Source organism: Abramis brama, assembly GCF_963993115.1.
Source record: "Abramis brama genome assembly, chromosome: 3".
In the NCBI taxonomy this organism is placed as follows: domain Eukaryota; kingdom Metazoa; phylum Chordata; class Actinopteri; order Cypriniformes; family Leuciscidae; genus Abramis; species Abramis brama.
In genome coordinates this window covers 57,869,926-57,895,057 of record NC_139965.1, presented here as the reverse complement: position 1 = coordinate 57,895,057, position 25,132 = coordinate 57,869,926, and the positions used below count along the sequence as shown (strand labels likewise).

The following is a 25,132-nucleotide window of genomic DNA, read 5'->3' as shown; positions in this document are numbered from 1 at the left end:
GGTGGCACTTTGGACACCATGGCGGTGTTGCAAGCCTACCAGGCTGACCTGTTGATGCAGTCCTGGAGCTCCGCCCTACTGCAGATCTTACCCTCCATCTCAAGGAGAAGGGAAAAGCATTTCTCCTTGATGCCCCGGATACTTTCCGGACTTTTTGGTACCGCTGTTGAGAGTTCAGGAAGGAAAAGGTTAAGTCAGCGGAGTTTGAGAAGTACATTTCCTGCTGCAGTCAGGGTCCTTCATCCCCATCTTCTGACCCTGTAGCTGGCCCTAGCTGGAGACAGGGTCAGAAGGCAAGGAGTCGGGGTTCAAGGCGACGACCTCGCAAGAAGCCTAAGAATGATCTTAGGGAGGGGGTTTTGGCCAAAATACAGTACAACATAAGCCAAATCCCTAAGATCTTTCTTCACTCCCATCCTCCCCTTTCAGGCGTTGTGATTGAAGTTGAGTGTTATACTTTCCCTTTCGAAGGAACTCAACGCCACATGGACCCCAGTGTCTGAGGCAGGTTTACCAACTAGCCAATCATGGCCGATTCAGTCATGACGTTGCAGGGTGCTCCCCAGCGTATAAAAAGGCCCCTTGAAAATACATCATAAGTTTCAATGTCTTCAGGAAGCCACTTGTCTGTGTGCTGTGTGAAGATTGCAGTGTGTGAAAAAAAGAAAGATAAGGAAATATGGCGAGTAAACAACGTTTTCCTCCCTTCCCCTCTGAGGAGGGTTCGGGGTTGCAGCGAGCTGCTTTTGAGGAGATTAACAACAACATTTTTTTTGTTTATGAGAAGAATAACTCTCCTCACTCCTCAGAGGAGGAGGGTGTGGGGAACAGAAAGTTGTATAATCTCCTCCCGTTCCCCCAGTTATGGCCATTGGGCGGGCAGTATGCTGTTTTTAGAGGAAGGTTTCAATTCTCCACCCTCCCCCACCGAAGAGGGAGTTGGGGTGCAGAGTGTTGTTACTAGAAAAGAATAAAGATAAGGGTTGGTCCCCTAATAATATATTTGGAAGTAGAGCTTACAGATGTTTGAGATGATCGTCTATGATAGTTATACTCTCTTCTATCACCTTCCTAGGTATCGGGGTATTAAGTGAGGTTACACTCCTTCCCATTGCAACGTTGTGCAGGGTGTTTCCACTCGCTGGCTAAATTTTTTGTTTCAGTGCCTAAGATTCTAGACTGTTTTTTGTCTCCACCAGGCACTCGTAGTTGGTATTGACATCCCCATTGCGTCAGCTGGCGTGGCATTGAGTTCCCTCAAAAGGGAACGTCTCAGGTTACGCATGTAACCATAGTTCCCTGAGAGACGCTGCGTCACATTGCCATGCATCGGGCATGCCAACGCGTCTTCCTACAGACATTTGAAGCTGATGACATGTTTTCAGGTGCCCTTGTTATACACTGGGGAGCACCCTGCAACGTCATCACTGCATCGGCCATGATTGGCTAGTTGGTACACGTGCCTCAGACACCAGGTCATATGGGACACTTCCCCATTGCGTCAGTTGATGCGGTGTCAGTCGTCAGGGAACCATGGTTACATGCATTACCTGAGACGTTCTTTTTTGAAGACAGCAGGCAATACAACTACACTTGCATCTCACTCCCTCATCGGTCGCCCCCTCCATGACTGGCAGTTCAGAGGTGGTAGCAATGTTCTCCCTTTGTAATTGTATATAAATGGGCTAGTATAGAGGAGGAGAGTGGGCAATACCTCCACTCACATCCCACTTTCTCATCTGTCACCCTCTCCGGCTTGGGGTTTAGAGGAAACATCATTATGCTTCCCTTGGGATCACATTGTATGGTTAATACATGGAATATGGAAACAGCGTTATTGCACTTCTCTTGGGATGCAAGGGAAGGGGCTGTTGACAGAATAGGAAGAGTGGGCATGACCGTTAGTAGCATTCTACCCGGATCAGTTATGCAGGAAAGTATATAGAGGGTATTGAGCTGTGAATCCTCGCTCCTTAGCTTTTGGTCACTAGGAGAGTTGAATGGCAGCCTTTGGCTACAATTGAGTTCGCTAGTTAATATCAAGCACAGTGACCAGTCATTTGTTTAGTATGATGCAGTTGGTTTTGTGTTCCCATAGTGTCAACACCATGATCCAGCATCAAAGTTCCACTTCAAAAGGGAATCGGGTTTCCTGAGAAGGGGAACAAGGCACTGCAACGGTGTTGATTGGTGTGTGTTCACACAAGTTTCAGTCACCAGTTCACGGAGAGCATTCCTATAGCGTCAACACAAGGAGGCAGCGTCTCATTCCACTTCTTAGAGAACCAGGTTACATACGTAACCTTGAAGTTTTTGCTGCTTAGTATTTTTGTGGAAACCCTAAAACATTTTGTTTTAAGATTCTTTGATAACTATAAAGTCAAAAACAACATAACACATAACATAACATCTTCTTCCGCTTATCCGGGGCCGGGTCGCGGGGGCAGCGGTCTAAGCAGAGATGCCCAGACTTCCCTCTCCCTAGACACTTCCTCTAGCTCTTCCGGGGGGACACTGAGGCGTTCCCAGGCCAGCCGGGAGACATAGTCTCTCCAGCGTGTCCTAGGTCTTCCCCGAGGTCTCCTCCCAGTGGGACGCGCCCGGAACACCTTCCCGGGAAGGCGTCCAGGAGGCATCTGGAACAGATGCCCGAGCCACCTCAGCTGACCCCTCTCGATGCGGAGGAGCAGCGGCTCTACTCTGAGCTCCTCCCGAGTGACTGAGCTTCTCACCCTATCTCTAAGGGATCGCCCAGCCACCCTGCTGAGAAAGCTCATTTCGGCCGCCTGTATCCGGGATCTTGTCCTTTCGGTCATGACCCAAAGCTCATGACCATAGGTGAGAGTAGGAACATAGATTGACCGGTAAATCGAGAGCTTCGCCTTACGGCTCAGCTCTTTCTTCACCACGACAGACCGGTACATCGACCGCATTACTGCAGAAGCTGCACCGATCTGTCTGTCAATCTCCCGTTCCATCCTTCCCTCACTCGTGAACAAAACCCCAAGATACTTAAACTCCTCCACTTGAGGCAGGAACTCCCCACCAACCTGAAGTGGTCAAGCCACCCTTTTCCGACTGAACAACATTTATTTAAAATATATAAATATATATATAATATTATGGATTTTATTATGGATGTCCTTACTGTCACTTTTGATTAATTTAATGCATCCTTGCTGAACAAAAGTATTTTTGTTTACTTACCTCAAACTTTTCAGCCTTGATGAGCATAAGAGACTTGTACATGACTTATGTTACTTGTAAAACAATGTAACATAATTATACCACATTTTTGACCTGTAGTGCACGTGTTTCTCAGGAACGCAAGGGCAGAAGTGTCCAGCAGCATCCATGTGTCTCTGAGTGGCGCTCTGTTTCTCCTCAACATCAGCTTCATGCTCAGCGAATGGGCTGCCACACTGGGAATGGAAGGATTCTGCGTGTTTATCGCTGTGATGATACACTACAGCCTGCTGTGTTGTTTCACATGGATGGCTGTTGAAGCCTTGCACCTGTACCTTCTTCTCATCAGAGTGTTCAACATTTACATCAAGCACTACATGACCAAGTTGTCCCTGATCGGATGGGGTGAGTATAACAACATACAAAAACACAGCAGCCAAAGTCTCATAAGACCATTTTAACGTCAGTAAGTGTTCACAACCCATTTTACTTTCGTAATATAGGATACAGTATTTCAGAATGAAATAGCGTATTTGATGGGAAAAGGTGTAGGACTTGATTTCGTCCACCGGGGTGTTACCTATAGCCGCGTTTCCACCGCAGGGATCAGGGTCTAAATGAAGTTCCGGGAAAATATTGCCCCCCCGAAAGTCCCTGCTTGCAAGGTAGTACTTTTTCAAAGATCAGGAACTTTCAGGGGTGGGACTTGGGCGCTGAACATGCTGACTGATGTCGCATTTTGATTAGTTGACTTCCTGCAGCATTTTATTTCAACCACTATTTTCTTACCACCATTTGTTGCGGTGTGTGAAGTAACAGTTGTTTGCTATTCGAATCAACAATGGAGTTTAAAAAATACGACTGATGGACCGACAATGAGGTTCAGGCTTTATTAAGCTTAAATTCAGAGGATGAAATCTACGGGAACTGTAAAGTAGTGCGCAGTCCTACATCACCACCGGACTAATTTGCCTAATCTTCACGGTACTTTAGACCGCGGTGGAAACACAGACAGCAACAGGTCTGGGGAAAATGTTCCTGGAAAATAAGTTCCTGGGACAAATCGTTCCAGGTAATTTCCGTGGAAATGCGGCTTATGAGAATAGCGGTGTAATGAATACACTGGAGGCAAGTTGAGATGAGGACCCAAATGCAAATTTAATTATCAAACATAAAACAAACACAAAGCATGTCGCATGACCAGGCATGGAAAACTCTAAAACAGGAACACAAAACCAAGACTAGAAAACAAGAAACTGAAACTGGATCTGGGACATAGAACAATACTCGACAAGGACACAGGGCAAACATGAGGGCTTAAATACATAGACTAATTACAAGACAAGGAACACCTGTGAACAATGATCAGACGATTAACCAATGACAAGAAACATGGCAGGGTCACATGACAAACAGGGAATCACATGACAAGACACAGAAACATGACAATGACAAGAAACAAAACCCAAACCGTGACAAGCGGAGGTGGTTGGAAGAAAAGGATAGAAAAAGGGATTTGTGACAACAGATGAATATACTCTAAAAAATGCTGGGTTGTTTCAACCCATCTCTGGGTCAAATACAGACAAATCCTAGTATTGGGTTTAAAATTACAATGTAAAAATGTAAACCAACGGTTGGATTTGTCCATATTTAAAACGTGGGTTGAAACAACCCATCATTTTTCAGAGTGTAGAAATGTCATTTAAGAGACAGAGAATTGTATTACATTATAATAAACATCCATCCATCCATCTTCTTCCGCTTATCCGGGGCCGGGTCGCGGGGGCAGCAGTCTAAGCAGACATTCTAATAAACATTAAAATATTTATTTGATGAAAGATTAAGATTAATATAGGAATAACTTTAAAACCAGGAATATGTGCTACAAATGTAAATATGCTCAGTTTTTGATGTCAAGTTATCCATACTTTAACCTAATAGACCTGATAAGGAAATTTCTAACTAACATTGCCGTAGACCTTGAAAGCTTTGGAGCACTTAAGTTTGGTCTGTTCTTAAAGAAGACACTTCCACATTGTTGTCGACCTGAAAAAATTATAAAAGCGAATTAGAAAAAAAGTTATAGATAAGTTTATGAAATTGTAATATGTACTGCACTACATTTTTTTTACTTTTATATAACTGTATTTTTTCAAGTTGTGTTCCAAATTTTAGCATATCTCTGCAATAGCTAAATGACATCCAGCTCCCCCTCTCTGGTTGTAATGGGTGGAGCTTGACCTAGTTATGTTTAGGTTTAGGGTGTGACCTTCAAGCTCCACCCATTTCACCTAGAGAGGACGAGCTGGATGTCAAGCTCCACCCACTGGCTTTGCAGTGAGCAGCCTCACAAAAAGATTTTGATTGGGTGCAAGTACCAAACTTTTCCACTAGATGACCTCCAAGCTCCATTAGCGTTCCATATAAGGACACGCCTATTTTCCTATATGGTTTGAGACCTTCTTTGGTTCACATCTTTCTTTATGTAGTGTTTCTTTAGATTTAAATTTATTTTAGAAACAAAATTAAAAATTTATTCCTACTGGTTTCTAAATAGGTTTCTACTGATCTTTGCATGATTTTTACATGTGCATCATTATCTTATAATAATGGTTTGAACTTGTCTTGTGATGTGTACTCGTCACAAATGTATGTCTATCAAAAGCTTTCCAATGGCATACAGTTTGTTAAGGTTAGTAAGGTTTATGACTGTTAACAGGTTAAGTAGAACAAAGTAAGCACAAAAAACTAGAGACAGTCAGTTGTATAATCATAGCCATTGTGTTAAGACAGTGTCTTAAGATCTTGTATGTATGACCCACTATCAGTTAGTCAAGGGGCAGTCATTCTTACTTTTCAATATAATATTAGGCCAATCTACGTTTTTATGTAACTGATTTCAAAAAGTTATGAACAATATTTAAAAAAAAAATATATGTCTAACTTGTAAGACTATTCTTAGCGGTTTATGCAAACCTGCAATCTTTTCCTCTTGACAGGAATCCCTGCAGCTGTTGTTGGAAGTTTGCTGACAATTCAAATCATGCATCCTCTTTATGGCACTAGCACTGTGACATTAAAAAATTCAAATGCAACAAATGCAACAAATGCAGTGTAAGTACTCGCTTTATAACTTAATCTTTTCATTTTTAGCTTGCTTTAAGCTCTTTTTTAACTTTAGCATTGTTTATTGTATGCTGTACAGTTGCTGGATCAAAGAGCATCTCGTCCTGTATGGCGTGAACCTTTCCTACTTCACCGTCATATTCCTGTTCAACTTAGTAGTTCTACTCAAAGTGTCTAGACAGATCTTTAAGCTAAAGCAAGTGGAGAAAAAGAAGCATATGATACCAGTGAAGGATGCGGGAACAGTGCTGGGCCTCATGTGTCTGCTGGGAACAACATGGGGTTTGGTGTTTCTTAGCTCTGGATATAACAACTACATTATACTCTACCTGTTCTGCATTTCAAATACAATGCAAGGTAGGTTTACTCTTAATCATAAGCTATGTTTCCATCCACCAATATGTTAATGTGATTTTTGGAATATTGCATTGAAAAAGCTGGAAAGAAAGACCAAGATGTGCATAAATTCTAAAAATGAGCATAAAAAAACATATGCACTCATAAAATGTTTTATCCATAAAGAAGCATAAACTATGATGGAAACACATTTACTGAAGAAATCCCTTGATGCGCAACAAAAAAAAACTCAAGTGACTTTGCCTCAACAGAGGATGTGATTGGATAACTGGACTAAACAGTGGACCAATCGCATTGCGTTCCCAAACACCAGCATCCGAATGCACAATAACTTTTTTGAGGCGCGAGTCATTTACATATGATAAGAGGCACAGTGGCTTCCCGAATTGCAGCGACTTCCATTTTTATTACAGATATTTTGCGCCAGTTTCCCAGGAAGTGACGATTTTGTTCTCTTGAACACATGAAATGGAAACGGTGCTTTATTCACAAATGTTTTATGCGATATTCCAATTTTGTGCATAGGTTAAATTCGCAACTTTGGATGGAAATATAGCTATAGAACCATAGAGGAGGTAAAAAAGAGATGTGCCTGATTGTTGTAAAATGTAAATGTTTTCTAATAATACAGTTGCCTTCATCTTTATTTTTTGGCAGGGGCTTCTATCTTTCTGTGGATGTGTCTGACAATGAGGCCAAACAAACAGAAAGCAGCTCATACCAAGTCTTTATCCACTGTGGACACCTTCACCATTGAGAAACAGAAGGAATAGCCAATGCCTAACATTTACCAAATGCAATTCTACAACCAAAATGTCTAATCTCAATAAAATAGCATGAGTTTTTTAAGGCTACATGCCACAGAGTTTTTTGGAACCCATTTTTAAAAGTGATCTCTCTTTCTTTCTTTTTTTAAATACATTTGGTGCCACTAGAGGCACACAAATCCCACACTCTGTCTGTGTCTGAAATCTCCTCTACACCCTTGTACAGTGAATTATGTCAATGGGATAACCATTTGGTGTTTGAAACCATAGTGGACATTATCGAGTACGCTCATTTAATCCCAAAATGCACCACAGGTGTACACTCAATTGTTAGAGAATACCCATAATGTGCTGGGAAGGCCCCAATATACTTCAAATGAAATCAAAGAATGAATAATAATATGTATAATTGCGTATTAAGTGGGTGTGGCTCTGAGCCTTCTCATTCATTCACTTGCTCAATCAGTAAGGCCAGTGGTCCTCAACCTTTTTTGCGCCCCCTATCCAATATCCAGGTTTTGAGCACAAAACAGACAGGCAGCAAAATCTGACCAGAAGCTTGAGTGCAGAGTGATGTCATCAAAATCACTGATCCGTATTGGCTGAAGTGAGAGACTGTAAGTTTTGAAGGCTGTGGGCGGGGCCTATTATGTGTATAACAGATGTATAACTATTCGTCGATGTCTTGCTCTGGAGAAAGTCATATGCAAATGTATTTGCCCATGTGACATCACAGATCCCCCAATATCAAAAGGAGCGGATGACGTTTTAAGCTCTGAAACTTGCAGGATGTTTCAATGGTACAAAGACCTCTTATATGTCAAAAGATCAAGACAAATATGATTTCTCATTTCATGACCCCTTGAATTGTGTTTTTATCTCTTTATTTTACCTTTTATAGTTATAGTTTTATAGTTATATAGAGTATTTTATCATATTGATATTGTGTGAAATTGTCAATGTTAGCGTTTGTACAATTGTATAGAATGAGAGTATATGAGGCGATTTTATATATATATATATATATATATATATATATATATATATATATATATATATAGGGGTGAATTCAGGTTAAAATAGGACACTTTTTCCCAGTCATCTCAATAGCAAAAAGTGTCTAAGAAGAAAGAAATCAGGGGTTGGGAACTATGCTTTTTAAAACAGCAAACAAGAAATTACTTTTCACTTTTTCTTGAAGAAATTATTCTTGCACTTTAGAGAAGTTTCTCTATTTATTTTATGGATGTGGGTGGCGAGGGTTTCCTTTGTATTGATCATAGTAAATTAAGGTAATTTATTTTTTCTTATACTGTACATTTATTGCAACTGCATATTTCATTGACCGTTTCATTTAAAAACAATGATTTGTAATAAAAAAAAAATGTAAATGCTCTTTTTCATTCACATTTAGCAATAAAACTACAAGTCTAAAAAGTCCATGTGTGGGATTGTTGAGTCCATTAGCAATGCAAAAATACTGACAGTACATTTTAACAGCTTTTAATTATTTTTTGTTTTAATACACTCCACACCATATTATGGGGAATGGAGAGTAGATTGATGTTGAAAACAAATTAAAGCATTATAGCTACTGTGCCAGTATACCCATTTAAAGGCTTTAGTTCCAAACATTTGCATATCAGGAAAATGAACAGCCCTGTCATATATTTAAATGCCAAAACACCAACATGGAAACAGTCATGAGAAAGATGGTGTATTTCCTTATTAAAGCCGTTACAATGCAAACTATATTATTTTTCTGTAATTATGTTGCAGATCATCATATCACTTGGCCCAGTGGCAAGTAGACGGTACAACCCTTTTTAGCCATATCATTCATATAATCAGCCATATCATCCATATTATCAGCCATATCATCAGCCATATCATCATCCATATCAGCCATATCATCAGCCATGTCACCCCACAAGTACAAGCAGCAAACTTAATTTGAGAATAGGCCTATGCCTTAAACACATTTACCAAAGTTGAGTGATCACAAATAATTACCAAAATAAAGGCCCTACAGATTAAAAAAAAAAAAAGACATAATTTGTACTCAAATAAAATTTAAAAAGATTCCTGGAATTATTGGAATGAACTGATTCTTGTCAGTTATTGGCTGAGGCGCTTCAGACCTGTCAGGTATAGAGAGCCTAAGTCCCTCCCCTCCGCTTCCGGCTCATGGGACCTTACTTCGGAAAAAATATGTATGGTAGTCAATGGCGAGAGACAACTTATATTTTTATTCCGTCTGAACTGTGCCCTGAATTACACATATGATGTTTGTCAATTTAAAAGATAATTATGAAAGTCAAGAAAGTCGCAGTTTTTCATAAAACAGAAGAGTAACATTTAGTTTTATGTGAAAATCACTCAATGAACTACATCTGTCGTCTCGCACTATGTACGTCATAAGATCCGTTGCTTGTGTGTGTGCAGTCTGGTACAAAACACTCAGGCATGACGGCGTAACGTTACGATTATAACGTAAGACTATAGAAACAGACAGACGTTAGCTTCAGTAAAGTTAGCTTCATTCATTGAGAGAAAAGGTATGACTTCACACGTTCGCCTTTTGGGTTTGTAGTCTCTGTAATTACGTATTTTCACAGTCTTATACCTCAACAGTTTTACATCAAACTGCGACTTTCTTGACTTGTAGTATATTTCTTTCTTCTTGATGTATATTTTAAATTGACAAACATCATATGTGTAATTAATCAAAATATTTGTTGTCTCGCGCCATTGACTACCATACAATATTTTTCCGAAGTAAGGTCCCATGGTGGTCAACCGGAAGGGGAGGGACTTAGGCTCTCTATTGGCTGAGGCACTTCAGACCTGCCAGTTATTGGCCGAGGCGCTTCAGACCTGTCTGTTATTGGCCGAGGCGCTTCAGACCTGTCAGTTATTGGCCGAGGCGCTTCAGACCTGTCAGTTATTGGCCGAGGCGCTTCAGACCTGTCTGTTATTGGCCGAGGCGCTTCAGACCTGTCTGTTATTGGCCGAGGCGCTTCAGACCTGTCAGTTATTGGCCGAGGCGCTTCAGACCTGTCAGTTATTGGCCGAGGCGCTTCAGATCTGTCAGTTATTGGCAGGTCTGAAGCGCCTCGGTCAATAACAGACAGGTCTGAAGCGCCTCAGCCAATAACTGACAGGTCTGAAGCGCCTCAGCCAATAGAGAGCCTAAGTCCCTCCCCTCCCCACTCCACTATTAAAGGAAAGGAACAGTTCTCACTTATAATTCACAGTAATGCACAGACTGAGAGCCGGTCTGGTGAAAACACAAACAAACATCCAGAGAAGCGAAAGCAGTGGAAAGTCCCTGTGCTGGACAGTGTTTTTATTTTTAATAAGTGTGTAACATCTCAAGCTCCATCAAGAGGTGCATCAGTTTTTGCGAAAGATCTTGTATTGTCAATGCAAGAGTCCAGCACTCTGTAAAGTCTCCTCCAGCACATCCCAAAGACTTTCTATGAGTTTAAGCTCTGTACTTTCATGAGCCGATTCATGTGTGAAAATGATTCTTCATGCTCCACCCAACCATTCTTTCACAGTTTCAGCCTGATGAATCTTGACATTGTCATCCTGGAATATGGCCATGATGTGTCTTCATACATGGTTGTTTAAGAAATGAAAAGCTACACACTCCATCAGTTAGGGTCAGAAGAACTGTTGCCAAACATACTATAACATGATAGAAACATAATGATCACTGCGATAATGATCCAATCATAGACTCTTAAGTTGTGGCCTATTTAAATCCAAACATCTGAGTGAAATGGCTTCTCAAACAAGAAAAATAAATGAAGTTCTGTACTTGATTTTGTCTTTGGGAATCAATTTGGATGGTCGATTTGGATCTGGATCGATTTGGATCTCATGTGAGTGACAGGTTGCCTTCACACCAGTAAACACATCGTCAGAGAAGACATGTCGCTGCAAGAGGAAGAGAAGTTATTTTGATTAAACATTACGAGGAATATGAACTTATATAAAGTAATGATGTGCATGGATAAATCATTTATGATGAATGCTGAAATGTTCCACAATTTTCTGTCATGATGACGTTAACAGAGGCTGTTGTCACTGATGGTAAGCTCAGACAGTCTGACAGGAAAAAATGATCGTCATATATAAAAAGTTATGACAAGGCTTGTCATTGTGCTCTGCTGTCTGTAGATCTCATTGGATGCATCTGAAGCCACAACATTTGAGTGTGGCTGATGATCAACTCTCAGTCTGTGAATTCTGACCTGACCGTACAGAGCTGTCAACACTTCCACCAACTGAGAAAACTCAAAAGGTATGTAAATCAAACGCTTTTAGGCTCATTTTAGAGAGCGTTTTTATAATTAAGCCATTTTAAGAGATGTAAATAGATGTGAAGAGATTAATGTTGTTAAGCAGCTAATTTATGATGATGTATGATGTATATATATTGTAATTTCCATGTCTGTATTCTGAACTCCCGGAGATGTAATATGTCCCACAGAGGTGAAGATATGACACTCCTTTTACTTCTGATCATGATCTATGGCCTGGATGCTGAAGAATGTAATTATAAAAACGGTAACTATTGAAAACACTTACATACTTGTAATAATTAATTTTAAGTAAATTAAATTGATTTCCATTGCCAGTTTATCTACAACTGATTGCTAAAGCACAAATAGGTAATAAATGGTGGAATCCCTCTTCCTGGGATGAGAAATACTTTCTTTGTTTAAATTTCTTGTTCGTTATAATTTGAGGTTTTTAGATTCCAATAAGCAAATTATTAATACGAACAGAAAATATTTGCATAAGATTTCCATAAATATATATAACTTTATAAAGTACAGGATGACATTTATTGTATATGAGACTGAAGCTTGCCCTCAGCATTTTGACTTCACTGATAAAAAACATTCTGTGGTTAAGGAAATACTACAGAAAAAACTAATGTAATTTCTACCTGAGAACCTTTACAGAACCTGCAATTAATAGTTTATTGTAGGGTTTTTAACAAAATTCAAATATTAATACGAATTATAAGAGCAAAAATCGAACCCAAAAATGTAATTTATAGGCCACTGGAAATATAAATATTTTATAAAATTTGCAACCTATAAAACGATGTGTGACGATTCGTCCTTTTCTGACATGTATGAGCGATACTCTTGTCCTGACAATGTAACTGAACACAAACGGTTGAGTTAAAATCTACCTTTATTATGTAGTTGACACTTCTCAAAAATATGATCTTATTGTTTGCTTGTTTAAAGCATATTAGAATGATTTCTGAAGGATCATGTGACACTAAAGATGCTGAAATTTCAGCTTTGCATCACAGGAATAAATTACATTTTATAATATATTCGCCTAGAAAACAGTTATTTTAAATTATAATAATATTTCACAATATTACTGTTTTACTGTATTTATGCTCCAATTAACACAACCTTGGTGAGCAGAAGATACTTTTTTTTTTTTAAAACCATTATAAACTCATATACTGACCCCAAACTTTTTAATGATAGTAATTTACTGTAATTTTAGTATCGAGAATAGAATTTATAAAATCATTAAGTTGAACAAGGTACTTGAAATCAACATACAAAACCACTGTAGAGAAAGCACTACATTTTATAGTCACTGAGATGACAACTAGCCCCAGTCTTCCCTACAATAGAGATGATAAAGTCTTTTAAAGATTTACATTTCACTGTGTAATTTGTATTATCTCTTTAGGACATCTAACACTGACAACACTGACAAATAACACACGGACATTGGACATAAGAATCTCATTGGAATCTGGACCAAACATTACTGTTCGTGACACTGCAAAAGAATTACTTTGTAATTCAACAACAAACAATACATGTTATATTGAGTGCTCCTTTGTCGATTTCTTTGGAAACCAAAGCTTTGACGCAACACAAAAATTTGACATATGTGCAGAGATAGTTCAGAATAACCATCGATTTGAATTCAGAATATGTAAGTAAGACTTCTTTTCTTCCATTCTTCCATTGCTTTTAACCAGTACCACAACAGCATTATGAGAAATGTGCATTGAGTATGATAACATGGTGTTACTGTTTACTCAGGACATTAATTATTCCTTCCCTCTATTACAGTAAACACTTCAACACTGTGTACTGTGGTGGATTGCTTGCCTGAGGAAATAAGTAACCTCTTGACCGAGAAAGATCAGCAAATGAATATCCCAAAAGACTTGAGAAACATTCTCAATATTAAAAAAATGTGCCAAGATGTGATCTTAAATGAAACTATTGTGAATACCTACATTAGGTAAATAAAACCTTATTAAGATTTTAAAATCCTTTAGTACAATCCTTAAGTTTGTTGTGTTTCCAACCCCTATTCCTGGAGGCCCTCAACAGTACAGATTTTGGATGCCTGGCCCCGATATACTTAAAGTGAAATCGAAGAACTAGTGTGACGTAATTTCAAACAAAATCAGGCCAAAACTAAGTTAATTTAGTTTCGAACAAACTTTCCAGAAAAGTTAAACACCTTCGAACTACCATTGGTCCGTGTCGATTACGTCATAGGTGGGTGTGGCTATGAGGCTCCGCCTTCTTTTCCATGGAAATCTTCTTCGGTTCATTTCTTCAGTTCAGTCTGTCGAGGTCAGACGTCCGTGAGTAAAAACATGAACACACTAGTACAGAGGCGCTTCATAGTAGAAACGAAAAGGCTGTAAAAGCTGAAAAGCTGCTGCTTTAAATTAATCTAATGTATAAAGTGCTATATGATAGTATATATGACGTTTATTCTTTTCATCCTACATTTCTCCCTTCCATTAAACATACATTTAATGCATTATATTTAATAAAAGTGCCACTAAAGACTTTTACATTGTTACAAAAAACGGTAACACTTTATTTTATAGTGCCATTCTTCCATGTTAGATGTAATTACTGTAGAAATAACTATAAATTATGCATAATTTCATGCAACTAACCCTAAACCAAACCCTAATTTTAACCCTAACTCTGTTGTAAGTACATGCTGGAATTACAGAGCTGGTTCAAACATCCACATCGCTATGATCAGATGCTTTCTTAACTGCTGTTTTCTCGCCGCCCTCATTTTTGTTGTGTGTATTTTGTTATTGAGAGGAAAACGCAAACTTATTTTTACCCCTAATTGAAGAACAAAAAAGAACTTCACCTTCAGTACACCTTTATCTGACACTCCATTCAGATCATAAAGTAACAATCAGGTGTGATTTTTGGGGGAAATCCAAAATGTGTGTTGTTGTAGGGGTCTCCAAGAGAAAGGTTGGAAACACTGTTTTAGACCTGGTTTTATGTTTATCACACCTTTGTGCAGAGTGGAGAAGAAAGCCATACATGGTGTTATAAATATGAGTGTTCCTGTGCAATCCAAGACCTACTATGATGAGGATCTTTCCCTGACTGTGGTTAAGATGAATTTAAGCATGACAGACGGTTCTTTACAAATCAAAGCTCCAGATGTAAGTAGCCTATACCTGCCCCATAAACACCAAAGGTCCTTGCTGATATAACTCTATAAAACTGCTAAACCGCTGAAAGTTATTTCTGCAGCACCTCTTCATTTTTGTCCATGAGGATTTTTTTTAAATGCGTATAAAAATCGCACAAAAATATGAATGTACTAGCCAAAAACAATAGCTGCAGAGTGAAACGACGGTTAGCATCTCACTGGTTCCCTCGACAAAACCCAATAGGATTTTCCCTTAGGCTTTTTGGATTCTTGCTAAAACCAAGTTTATGATACTTACACGTTTTGTCCATCAATGCAATTATCACAGATGAATACAACTTTTATGAATTTTGAAGCCTAACAGCAGTAACAATCTAAAAATCTACTTAGCTAACAGCCAGAAGTAAAAAGCTAAAGGTAGGCTATAAACAGGGGGGCAATCCAGCATCTGAGAAGCGTACCACCCCCGGGGCCGCCATTGGCTAACAAGCCATCACCTGCTGTTAGCATTCCATTGACTCCCATTCATTTTGGCGTCACTTTTTTGTAAATTTGGAGTGCTGTCAGTACAGAGAACGACGACAAAAATCGGTGTTGCCTACACCATGTTATCCTCTTTTTAAAATTTGCACCCTGTTGACTTCAATGGGGCAAGTTTTAAACCTGCTTTTAGCCTCTTAACATCCTTGATGTGTCATTACAAGTGCACAGCCATGTTAGATGATTCCTTCAGAGTGAACACGGGTGAATCTGACTGCAGTAGATGTGAAAGATATGAATAAAAGTGATGTTAATTCAGCCAGCGCTCATACCTGTATTTACATCCTGTTTTCGGTCAAAGTCCACAGTAGTCGATTGTCGAGTTCACGCGCATATGTTTAGTTACCTATGATCACGCGCGTGAACTCGACAATCGCAATTTTGTCGTTGTTCTCTGTACTGACAGCACTCCAAATTTACAAAAAAATGAGCTCAATGTTAAAATTGACCGGAGTTCTTCTTTAAAGACTCTGTTTGTCCATTGTTTATTTCTAAAGAAACACGAAAATGTATAAAAGGCTCCATTACCTTGTATCTTACATTATGGCCCCGTAGAAACAGTTTTTGTAAAAATAGGCTAACGATTGCGTCATAACCACGCGACTCTCTGGAAATTACCATATAGACAGGAGGAGAAGCTCGCAGTCAATCGGGGGGACGTGGAGGCATAAAGTCTGATAAAGTAAAGGGAGAAGCCCATAGAGAGTCATAAAGTTGCTCCTGCTCCTAGCTCATGGACACCTCCTACTCACACTCTCCGTCTCTGCAAGTTTCGGAAGGGAATGATTCAGATTTCTCTTGGCACAGCTACTAGAAGATAGACAGGTTGCTCACGTCACATATACGTCATCAAGCTCAGTTTGAGTCTGCGCAGTACGCTCATCCATCAGGAAGTGAGTGCTTCTAATTTGCTTCACTTTTCTCCGTTGAAGTCTATGGGGTCTAACGCTGTGTCCATTTATTTTACTGTCTATGGCTATAAAGGAACTACACCACGGTCACATGACTTCAGCATCACCATCACAAGCTTCCAACAACTCTTTCAGTTTTTAATCAAAAAATAATAATTTCCCAGAACGTTTGAGTTTAGCATATTATTAGCATAAAGATGCTGTAAAAGCGGACTGAGTTTACCTTTTCAGCGTGATGACGTTTAATCTCCTCAACAGCATCTGTAGTCACATTTAGCCACTTGTAAGCAACTGCCTTTTTTAAGACATGTAACAGCTTCAAAAAATATAATATACTGATTTATTTTATGTTGTAGAATAAAATGTGAAAGTGTCTTGAGCTTGTGTTCACCACAGACCTTATTTCAGCCATTTAACAAAAGCCCCATTTTAAAAAACCCATTGACTTCAGGACTATGGAACCGGAAGATCTAAAATGCCAACTCGCTAACTGATGCAATTCCTGCACCACTCGATTGTTTTATCAAATACAATGAACTTTATTCCATGTTCGCTCCACAGCACCACCCGATGCGTTTAGTTATAACTGTGTTTAGTTTGTGTGCAAAGGATTAATCATGAATGCACTGCATTTACGGACAGCAAAGGATCATTTAGCGAAATCTGAGTAGTAATTTTATTTTAGATTCATTATTGCAGATCGAATATCCGACTAGTCTTGCATGACCCTAGTGTGAAACCTTAAAATAAATTTTCTGTCATTTCGCTATTTATGAAAGCTTCATTTTTTACACTTCTAAACAATGTAGAAAATGTATAGCATATATACTGTAAGAATGTAATTCTTTAATTTAGATAATTATTAAAGAGACCTGATGTCTTTTTTCCTTTTAAGGTATTGAATAATGATGATGTGGCAGAGATTATGATCCCGGTGAATCCTTTCCAAAACCAATCGGAAAACCAAATTGGTATAGTTACCTACGATGCCGATCAGCACTTCAAGGTTCAAATCAAACCCCCTTTTAACGTTGTGCCGAGTGTCATGCGATAAGAACACTGTTGCATGTCACACAGATTCTAAAGTTTACAGTAAGCTTAAATTTATAAATCAAATTATTGTCTTTTTTTACAGCTTAAACTGGAAAATAAAATTGTTACCTCGAAAATCATACGGATTGAATTCCCTGGACCTGACACTGACGCATTGACTGACCCATTTACAATTAAGTTCAAAATTAATCTCACCTATAATCATGTAAGTGTAACTTGAAATTCTGAATATTCTCAAATTGCCTCAAAATGTCCTAATAATGATTTGTTCCTGTTTTATATTTATATTTAAAGGAACACAACCTGTCCTGTCAGTTCTATGATGAAAAAGGTACAGTAATGGTTAATTGCTTCTGGGGGTGGGCGATGTGACCAAATTCTTATTTCAGGAAATGATACATTTTAATTCATGATAACGATACATGTATATATCACAATATATTTTTTTGTGTTCTTTTATCTCATTTCTGTTATTAAAAAGAAGAAGAAGCAAATTGCAAACAATAGGATAAATACAATATAACAAAAAGGGCAGTAGGTACAGTATATTAGGCTGCTGTCACCTTAAGACCAAAAGCATGGATCCAATATACTGATCTGGTTTCATCCAACTGTTTACTTTCACTTGAGACACAACCATCTGTGTTTACATGAATACTCCACATGATGGGTATTTTGACATAATTGTGCATGTATTTGACCATTCAAGCGCAGTAAGACGTGAAAGAGAACTGAATTACAGATTTCGCACCGCATTGAAGTGATAATTCACCCAAAAATGAACATTACCCCATGATTCACTCACCGTCAAGTCATCCTAGGTGTATATGACATTCTTCTTTCAGACGAATACAATCGGAGTTATATTAAAAAATGTCCTGGCTCTTCCAAGCTTTAGAATGGCAGTGAATGGTCGTTTCTGTTTTGAAGTCCATCAAAGTGCATCCATCCATGATAAAAGTGCTCCACACGGATCTGGGGGTTAATAAAGGCCTTCTGAAGCGAAGCGATGTGTTCGTGTAAGAAAAATATCCAACTTTATCGACTAAAATAACTATCTTCCGGCAGACGGCCTACGCAAGTCGCCAGAGCCATGTGGAGCACTTTTATCATGGATGGATGCACTTTTATGGACTTCAAAACAGAAACAGCCATTCACTGCCATTCTAAAGCTTGTAAGAGCCAGGACATTTTTTAATATAACTCCGATTGTATTCGTCTGAAAGAAGAATGTCCTATACACCTAGGAAGGCTTGAGGGTGAGTAAATCATGGGGTAATTTTTGGATGAACTATCCCTTCTAGTTCTTTTTCACTGCTTATTGTGCTTAATAACTCCCAAATTTGCGATCATCTTCTGAGAGACAGCTTTCCGCGCAAGCACTTTGGCAGTGTGCCAGTCAGTATATTTACATACCGCGATATACATGATATAGCAAAAACGATAGACATTTTATACCATGGTAACAATATATCATCATACCACCAAGCCCTAATTGCTTCAATGAAAAATGTGCTTATGCTCTTATATTACAGAGATATTATGTCCTTTTATGTTGATTTGATTTTTGTTTACTGTCATATAGGAGACAAAACCTGGAAAACTGATGGTTGTCTCACCAATATTACTGGAGATAATTTTGTGGAGTGCTCCTGTGACCATATGACCCCTTTTGCTGTGCTTATGGTGAGTACTGAGACATCCACCAATGAAATTATTTAGTAAAAGTACACTGTAAAAAACAATATTTTCATGATTCGTTATCACAACTTTTTATCTTTTGTCAAATTAACTTAGAAAACGAATGTGATTCAGATAACAATATTTCTAGGCTATTTATTAAACCAATCTCCTTTGTTGTATTAACTCAAAGTTTTAATTGCAATGAACTCAAAATTTTAAGGCAACCAAGTAACTTAATTTTTTATGTTAAACCAACAATATATATATATGTATTTTTTTTTTTTATTATTATTATTATAATTTTTTTTATTATTTTTTTACAGTGTAGCAGTTTAAAATAATCAGCTGATATGGTTTCAATTTCACTCCACCTCTTATTTATTTATGAATAGACTAACTTGACGATATCCAAAGAGCAGTGGCAAATCCTGTCCTACATCAGCTACATAGGCTGCGGTCTGTCTGCGTTCTTTTCTGCTTCCACTGTCTTGTCGTTCATGTTCAACAGGTGCTGTTCCTTCTGTTTTCATATAAATGCATATATAATCTGTGCTTTGATTCACATTATTCCATGCATAAATTACATTGCTATAAAAATTGTGAATATAAACTCTTCAAAGCCAATAATGCTCAATTTACATCTATTTTTGCTCATAGTTTTCGATATGTACTATGTGTGTGTTTTCAGTTATGCAAGGGCAGAAGTGTCCAGCAGCATCCATGTGTCTCTGAGTGGCGCTCTGTTTCTCCTCAACATCAGCTTCATGCTCAGCGAATGGGCTGCCACGCTGGGAATGGAAGGATTCTGCGTGTTTATCGCTGTGATGATACACTACAGCCTGCTGTCTTGTTTCACATGGATGGCTATTGAAGCCTTGCACCTGTACCTTCTTCTCATCAGAGTGTTCAACATTTACATCAGACACTACGTGGTCAAGTTGTCCCTGATCGGATGGGGTGAGCATCAAGACTAAATGTAATGTAAATAACATAGCAGCTAATGTCTAATAAACATGCAGCAAGCATTAAAGGAAAATTGGCAAAATTGGAATCTCAAATGCAAACTTTTAACTCAAAAAATAACTTAAAACATAATATGATTTAAAACTAAAAATTCATAAAATGGAATCTTGGAATTGTTTATCCTACGATCTTTTTCTCTTGACAGGAGTCCCTGCTATTGTTGTTGGAGGCATGCTGTCGGTTTATGACATTAATCCTCTTTATGGCAGATATGATATGACTTTATCAGATACAAACAAAACAAATGCAATGTAAGTCTTCACATTTTAAATTTGCATTAGAGACAGGCAAATGTAGTTAAATTATGTTGCACTCTACGTCAGTCCATCAAATGCAAACCTTTCTTTCATTACAGTTGCTGGATCAAAGACCCTACCGTCCTGTATGCCGTGAACCTTTCCTACTTCACCGTCATATTCCTGTTCAATTTAGGAATCCTAATCACAGTGTCCAGACAGATCTTTAAGCTGCGACGTGTGGGCAACAGGAATGGCAAGATGCCAGTCTGGAAGGACGCGGGCACAGTGCTGGGCCTCATGTGTCTTCTGGGAACAACATGGGGTTTGGTGTTTCTTGCCTCTGGATATACCAACTACGTTATACTCTACCTGTTCTGCATCTTAAACTCAATGCAAGGTATGTTTAGTTAGGGTTCAAGAGTGACAGAGTACATATGAGTGTCCACGATAAATCTTGTAGTTTAAAACACATGCCGAGTTAAATTTACAGTACACTTAGTAGTGGTTCCATTAGGTTAAATTTAATGACTCTAAAATGTCATATGGTCTAACCATCAGGTACAAAGTCCTAACATATATGGGTCACACTTTATTTTAAGGTGTCATTTATGTATTTAAGTACTGGGTAATATTAAGCAACTACATGTACTTACTATAGGGTTAGGGATTAGAATTTGGTTGAGGTTTAGTTGCATGTAATTATGCATAATTTACTATTATTACTATGGTAAGTACATGTAACATATGTAACAAGGACACTGTAAAATAAAGTGTTACCCATATTTGCCTTACATCTTGAATACATGTGAAAGTACTGTCGTAGATTTTTCCCTAAACCTAACTAAGTCCTATCTCATCTGACTTAAGTCTACCGGGGCCGTCTCCAATCGACGCTTAATAAATACCTGGGCCGTCTCCAATCGACGATCCCTAACGTCTCCAATCGACGCTTAATAAATAGTCTACCTAACTAACTTGCTTCCCTAACTAGCTTTCTTCCTGCGCAGGAATAATCGACAAACAGACCTTAGCAAATGTCCTTTAAATGCTTTTTAAAAGAAGAAGTAAGGCCGGAGGATCTCAGACAAATTCCATTGAGAATCCCACCAGCTAACACGAATACAACAGTTTTTATAGAATAGGAAGGTATGGCAAAATTATATGAATTTGATTGGTTCTTCGTAGACAAACAAAGACCTTCTGTTACTAGGTAAAGCAAACTTTGTTTTAATGATTACTTCATTGTTAATCACAAGGTTCAAATTTAGTCATCTGTCTAGTTTCAATACCCATTTGTTATTTTTACACTCACACAACCAAAGTCAAAGGGGTATGGCAAAAATACAACATCCAAAAACACAGAGCATTTTAGTACATTGTGTTTCAAAGTGTTATCATGTTAGGCCTGAAAAAGGCAGTAAGGTTAGATGTTAGAGACATGGTTAGTTTGATATACAGTTTACAATTTTATCTATTAAAAATCCACCACAGTACACATCTTAATTACACTGTCAATATCAAATTTATTTTTAGAAATTTCATTAATTATAAATATGATACATTTTTCGAGAGTCCTCTCTGTCAGACTACAGGCAAAAGTGTCCCAAATGTGTGTTTTTTTTTTTTTTTTGTGCTCATATGTGACTCAGATCTGGGGGGTTTCATTACAGTGTGAAGTCTGTGAACGGCACAAACAACATGGAATCTGATCTTTTCTATTCTGATTTGGGCCACTTCCATATGAGGTCCTAAATCAGATACAGGTCTGATGTTTTGCAGTGCGACCTCAGTCTGAACAGTCACATCAGAATTCACATGACTTTTACGTTACTCTAGATTAACATACACGCAACCTTTCTATTGTTTTTCAATGTAAAAACACTATACAGACATGTTTGACTGTTGCTTTAAAAAAAAAAAAAAAATCATGTTCGGGCCCCTAAATGATGACTTTATCACCTCTGTGTTTACTTCTATATAATTCTGTGCTGCACCGCATTTTTGGGCCTGTCCAAATACACACACTTGTGATCTTTGCACTTGACTTGACCACATGTCTACTCAGATTAAACATTTCCTGTATTTGGCCTAAGCATTCAAGAACATGTGAAGACCGCGTGTGCAGAACTTTTGATTACCCAATGGGACACATATAGTTTTGTAAAAATGTAAGAGTTTACAGTTTACAGAGCTTTATTTTAATTTACAATACTTGGCATTTTAAAATAAACTTCTAAATGTCTAGTGTTCAGAAGTCCCTATGAAACAGACAACACATGTAGCAATTGTGGTGCTTCCAAAATTAAGCAATAAAAAACAGTTACAAATGTTGCACAAAATACACACAAAACAAATGGTAACACTTTAGTTTAGGGTCCAATTCTCACTATTAACTATTTGCTTATTAACATGCATAAGGATATTGGCTGTTTATTAGTACTTATAAAGCAAATATTAATGCCTTATTCTGTATGACCAAATTCTACATCCCTAACCCAATACCTAAACTTAACAACTACCTTACTAACTATTAATATGCAGTAATTAGGAGTTTATTAAGGCAGAAGTTGTGGTTAATAGTGAGAATTGGACCCTAAACTTAAGTGTGACCAAAATTGTATCTGCACCAATAAAATGGGCAACACTTTATGTTTTACTACCAAATTATATGTAATCTCTAATTAATCTAACTTACAGTGGAATGTTTTCCTCAACATCTCACGAATTTGGGGTACGTGCGATCCTGAACATGATGCATGATGGGATACGCTAAGCCTCATCATCTCATCATGCATCATGTTTTTTGGTTTTATTGTGCATTAAGGGAACTGAGATTTGGTGTTCTTAAAACCTCGGTCAGTCTTGTGCCCTTTCTTCCACTGGCCAAGACCGCAAGTGAGGGTATTTGGACAAACCCTTTGTTATTGTTCTTTTGCGCATGCGGGTCAGTTCAGGATCATGACCTGTTCACACTCAAATCTGACATTGGCAACATTAAAAAAATAATGTGAACAGCCAAACAAAACAATAAAAAAATTGGATCTGAGCAATAAATCTGAATTGATTATTTGCAGTGTGAACGTAGTGTTTCCTGTTTTTTTGTTTTTTTTTGGCATGTTGGTTGTACCACATGACTTTGTTCATCACGCCACATGACTTTGATTTGGCAGACGTAAGTTTTTCAAATACTGTATTATATATCATTATGCCAAACTACTTAAGGCTTTTGTTCATTTCATTTCATTTTGATCTTATTATTATTGTATCACCCTGATATTTTTGACTTTATGCTTCCTCCCAAAAAAAAAAAAAAAATCCCAAATAAATTTGAATACAGAATTTAAAAACATGCTCATCATAGTAAAGGCTGCATTCAAGTCATGTCATTGACCCATGTCTGCTTGCAAAAGAAAAAAATTCCATGATGGAGGATAACAGCAGGTGGAAAATGAAGAAATATTTGTCAGATTACAAAGATGCGTCATTTTCTGAAACTCTATTTGTTTCTGCTACCAAAGCATAGTTAGAGTCAGAACAAGGGTTGCTTTAAAGTCACGACACAGTCTAGGAGGAAGTGAAATACAAAAGTACAGGTTGTTTTGTTTTCCTGTTAAACCACAAGTAGAATAATTATGTGACGTGACGACTCAAGAAAAGGGGAATGGAAACTTTTCTGGATGTCAAAAAATGATGGACTGAAACTTTAAGTTTGTTTGTTTATAGGGTTTTACATCTTTTTGTGGATGTGTGGTACAGCGAGGAAAAACAGAGCGAAAACAACTCAATCCAAGACTAAATCCACCCTGGACATCTCTAAATAAGGACCTCTCATGCGGTTTTCTTATTAAAACCTCTGCCATATTTAACAAGAAGACATGTTCCAGCTGTAGAGATCTTCACCCAATGACCCACAGACATGCACTCTGGCTAATTTAAAATTGACACTCAACACCACAACATGCCAATAAGAATCGCAACCTTCAGAAAGTTTTGTCAAGTTTTGAAAGTGTACTTCCTTTGTGCTAATTTCAGTTCATCGCATTAAAGAAATGCCGTTTCCTCTTTGTAACTACACACACTAAAACCTTGATTTATTGTCTATCATATCTCATCTTATATCTACTTCATTATATTTAATAAATGTAATAAAAGCTGTGATTTGTAAAAAAAAAAACAAAAAAAAAACCCAAACAATTGTTCTAGTGTTGCTGAATTTATTAATAAATCTGTAAGTGTAAAACGAATGTTTCAGCCTATATTGAAAACACATTACAACAATGCTATTTTAAAGCAATATACAACATGGAACAAATGCAGCGGCATTGTGAAAATATCATATTTTACACTAAGTGAAAATAGTGATAGATTCTATTTACACTATATATGTAAAAATAGCAGTATTTTCTTTGCAATAAGAATATATAGTAGTTAAATGCTATTTATACTTATAAATAGTGGGAGATATATTTGCACTTCAGTGTGTCACATGCCTGTCCTGTCTTGTGCTGCACATGGGTGTTTTGTTATTTTGGGCCATGTGCTCGTGTCTATTGTCTAGCCCCTCCCATCTTGTTATCTGATTATTGGTTAATTTGTCCCACCTGTCTGTCTCGTTACCCTCCTTTGTTTGTTCCCCTATTTAGCCTCCTTGTGTTTGTAGTCTTGTGCTGGTTCGTTGTCCGAGTCTCTGTGTTTTGAGTTTTTGTACCTTGTCTGATTGTCACTATTAAATTTCCTCTGCATCTGTATCCTCGTC

The 25,132-nt window shown here is 37.9% G+C and overlaps 2 protein-coding genes across 2 annotated transcripts; both read left to right on the top strand.

Moving 5' to 3' along the window:
* The first annotated feature begins 3,514 nt into the window (after positions 1-3,514).
* LOC311080484 (adhesion G-protein coupled receptor G5-like) lies at positions 3,515-7,609 on the top strand. The gene is made up of 4 exons (XM_084110469.1): positions 3,515-3,591; positions 6,189-6,303; positions 6,395-6,672; positions 7,330-7,609. Exons 1-4 carry the CDS (start codon positions 3,564-3,566, stop codon positions 7,443-7,445), a joined length of 537 nt encoding a protein of 178 aa, XP_083966595.1. The 5' UTR covers positions 3,515-3,563; the 3' UTR covers positions 7,446-7,609.
* A 4,014-nt stretch (positions 7,610-11,623) lies between these two features.
* LOC311078767 (adhesion G-protein coupled receptor G5-like) lies at positions 11,624-25,123 on the top strand. The gene is made up of 14 exons (XM_084107769.1): positions 11,624-11,751; positions 11,941-12,017; positions 13,179-13,430; positions 13,571-13,745; positions 14,793-14,937; positions 17,274-17,384; positions 17,514-17,636; positions 17,726-17,762; positions 19,017-19,117; positions 19,507-19,622; positions 19,803-20,071; positions 20,283-20,388; positions 20,493-20,773; positions 24,100-25,123. The coding sequence occupies exons 1-14, from the start codon at positions 11,672-11,674 to the stop codon at positions 24,195-24,197; spliced, it is 1,971 nt and encodes a 656-aa protein (XP_083963895.1). The 5' UTR covers positions 11,624-11,671; the 3' UTR covers positions 24,198-25,123.
* The last annotated feature ends 9 nt before the right edge of the window (positions 25,124-25,132 follow it).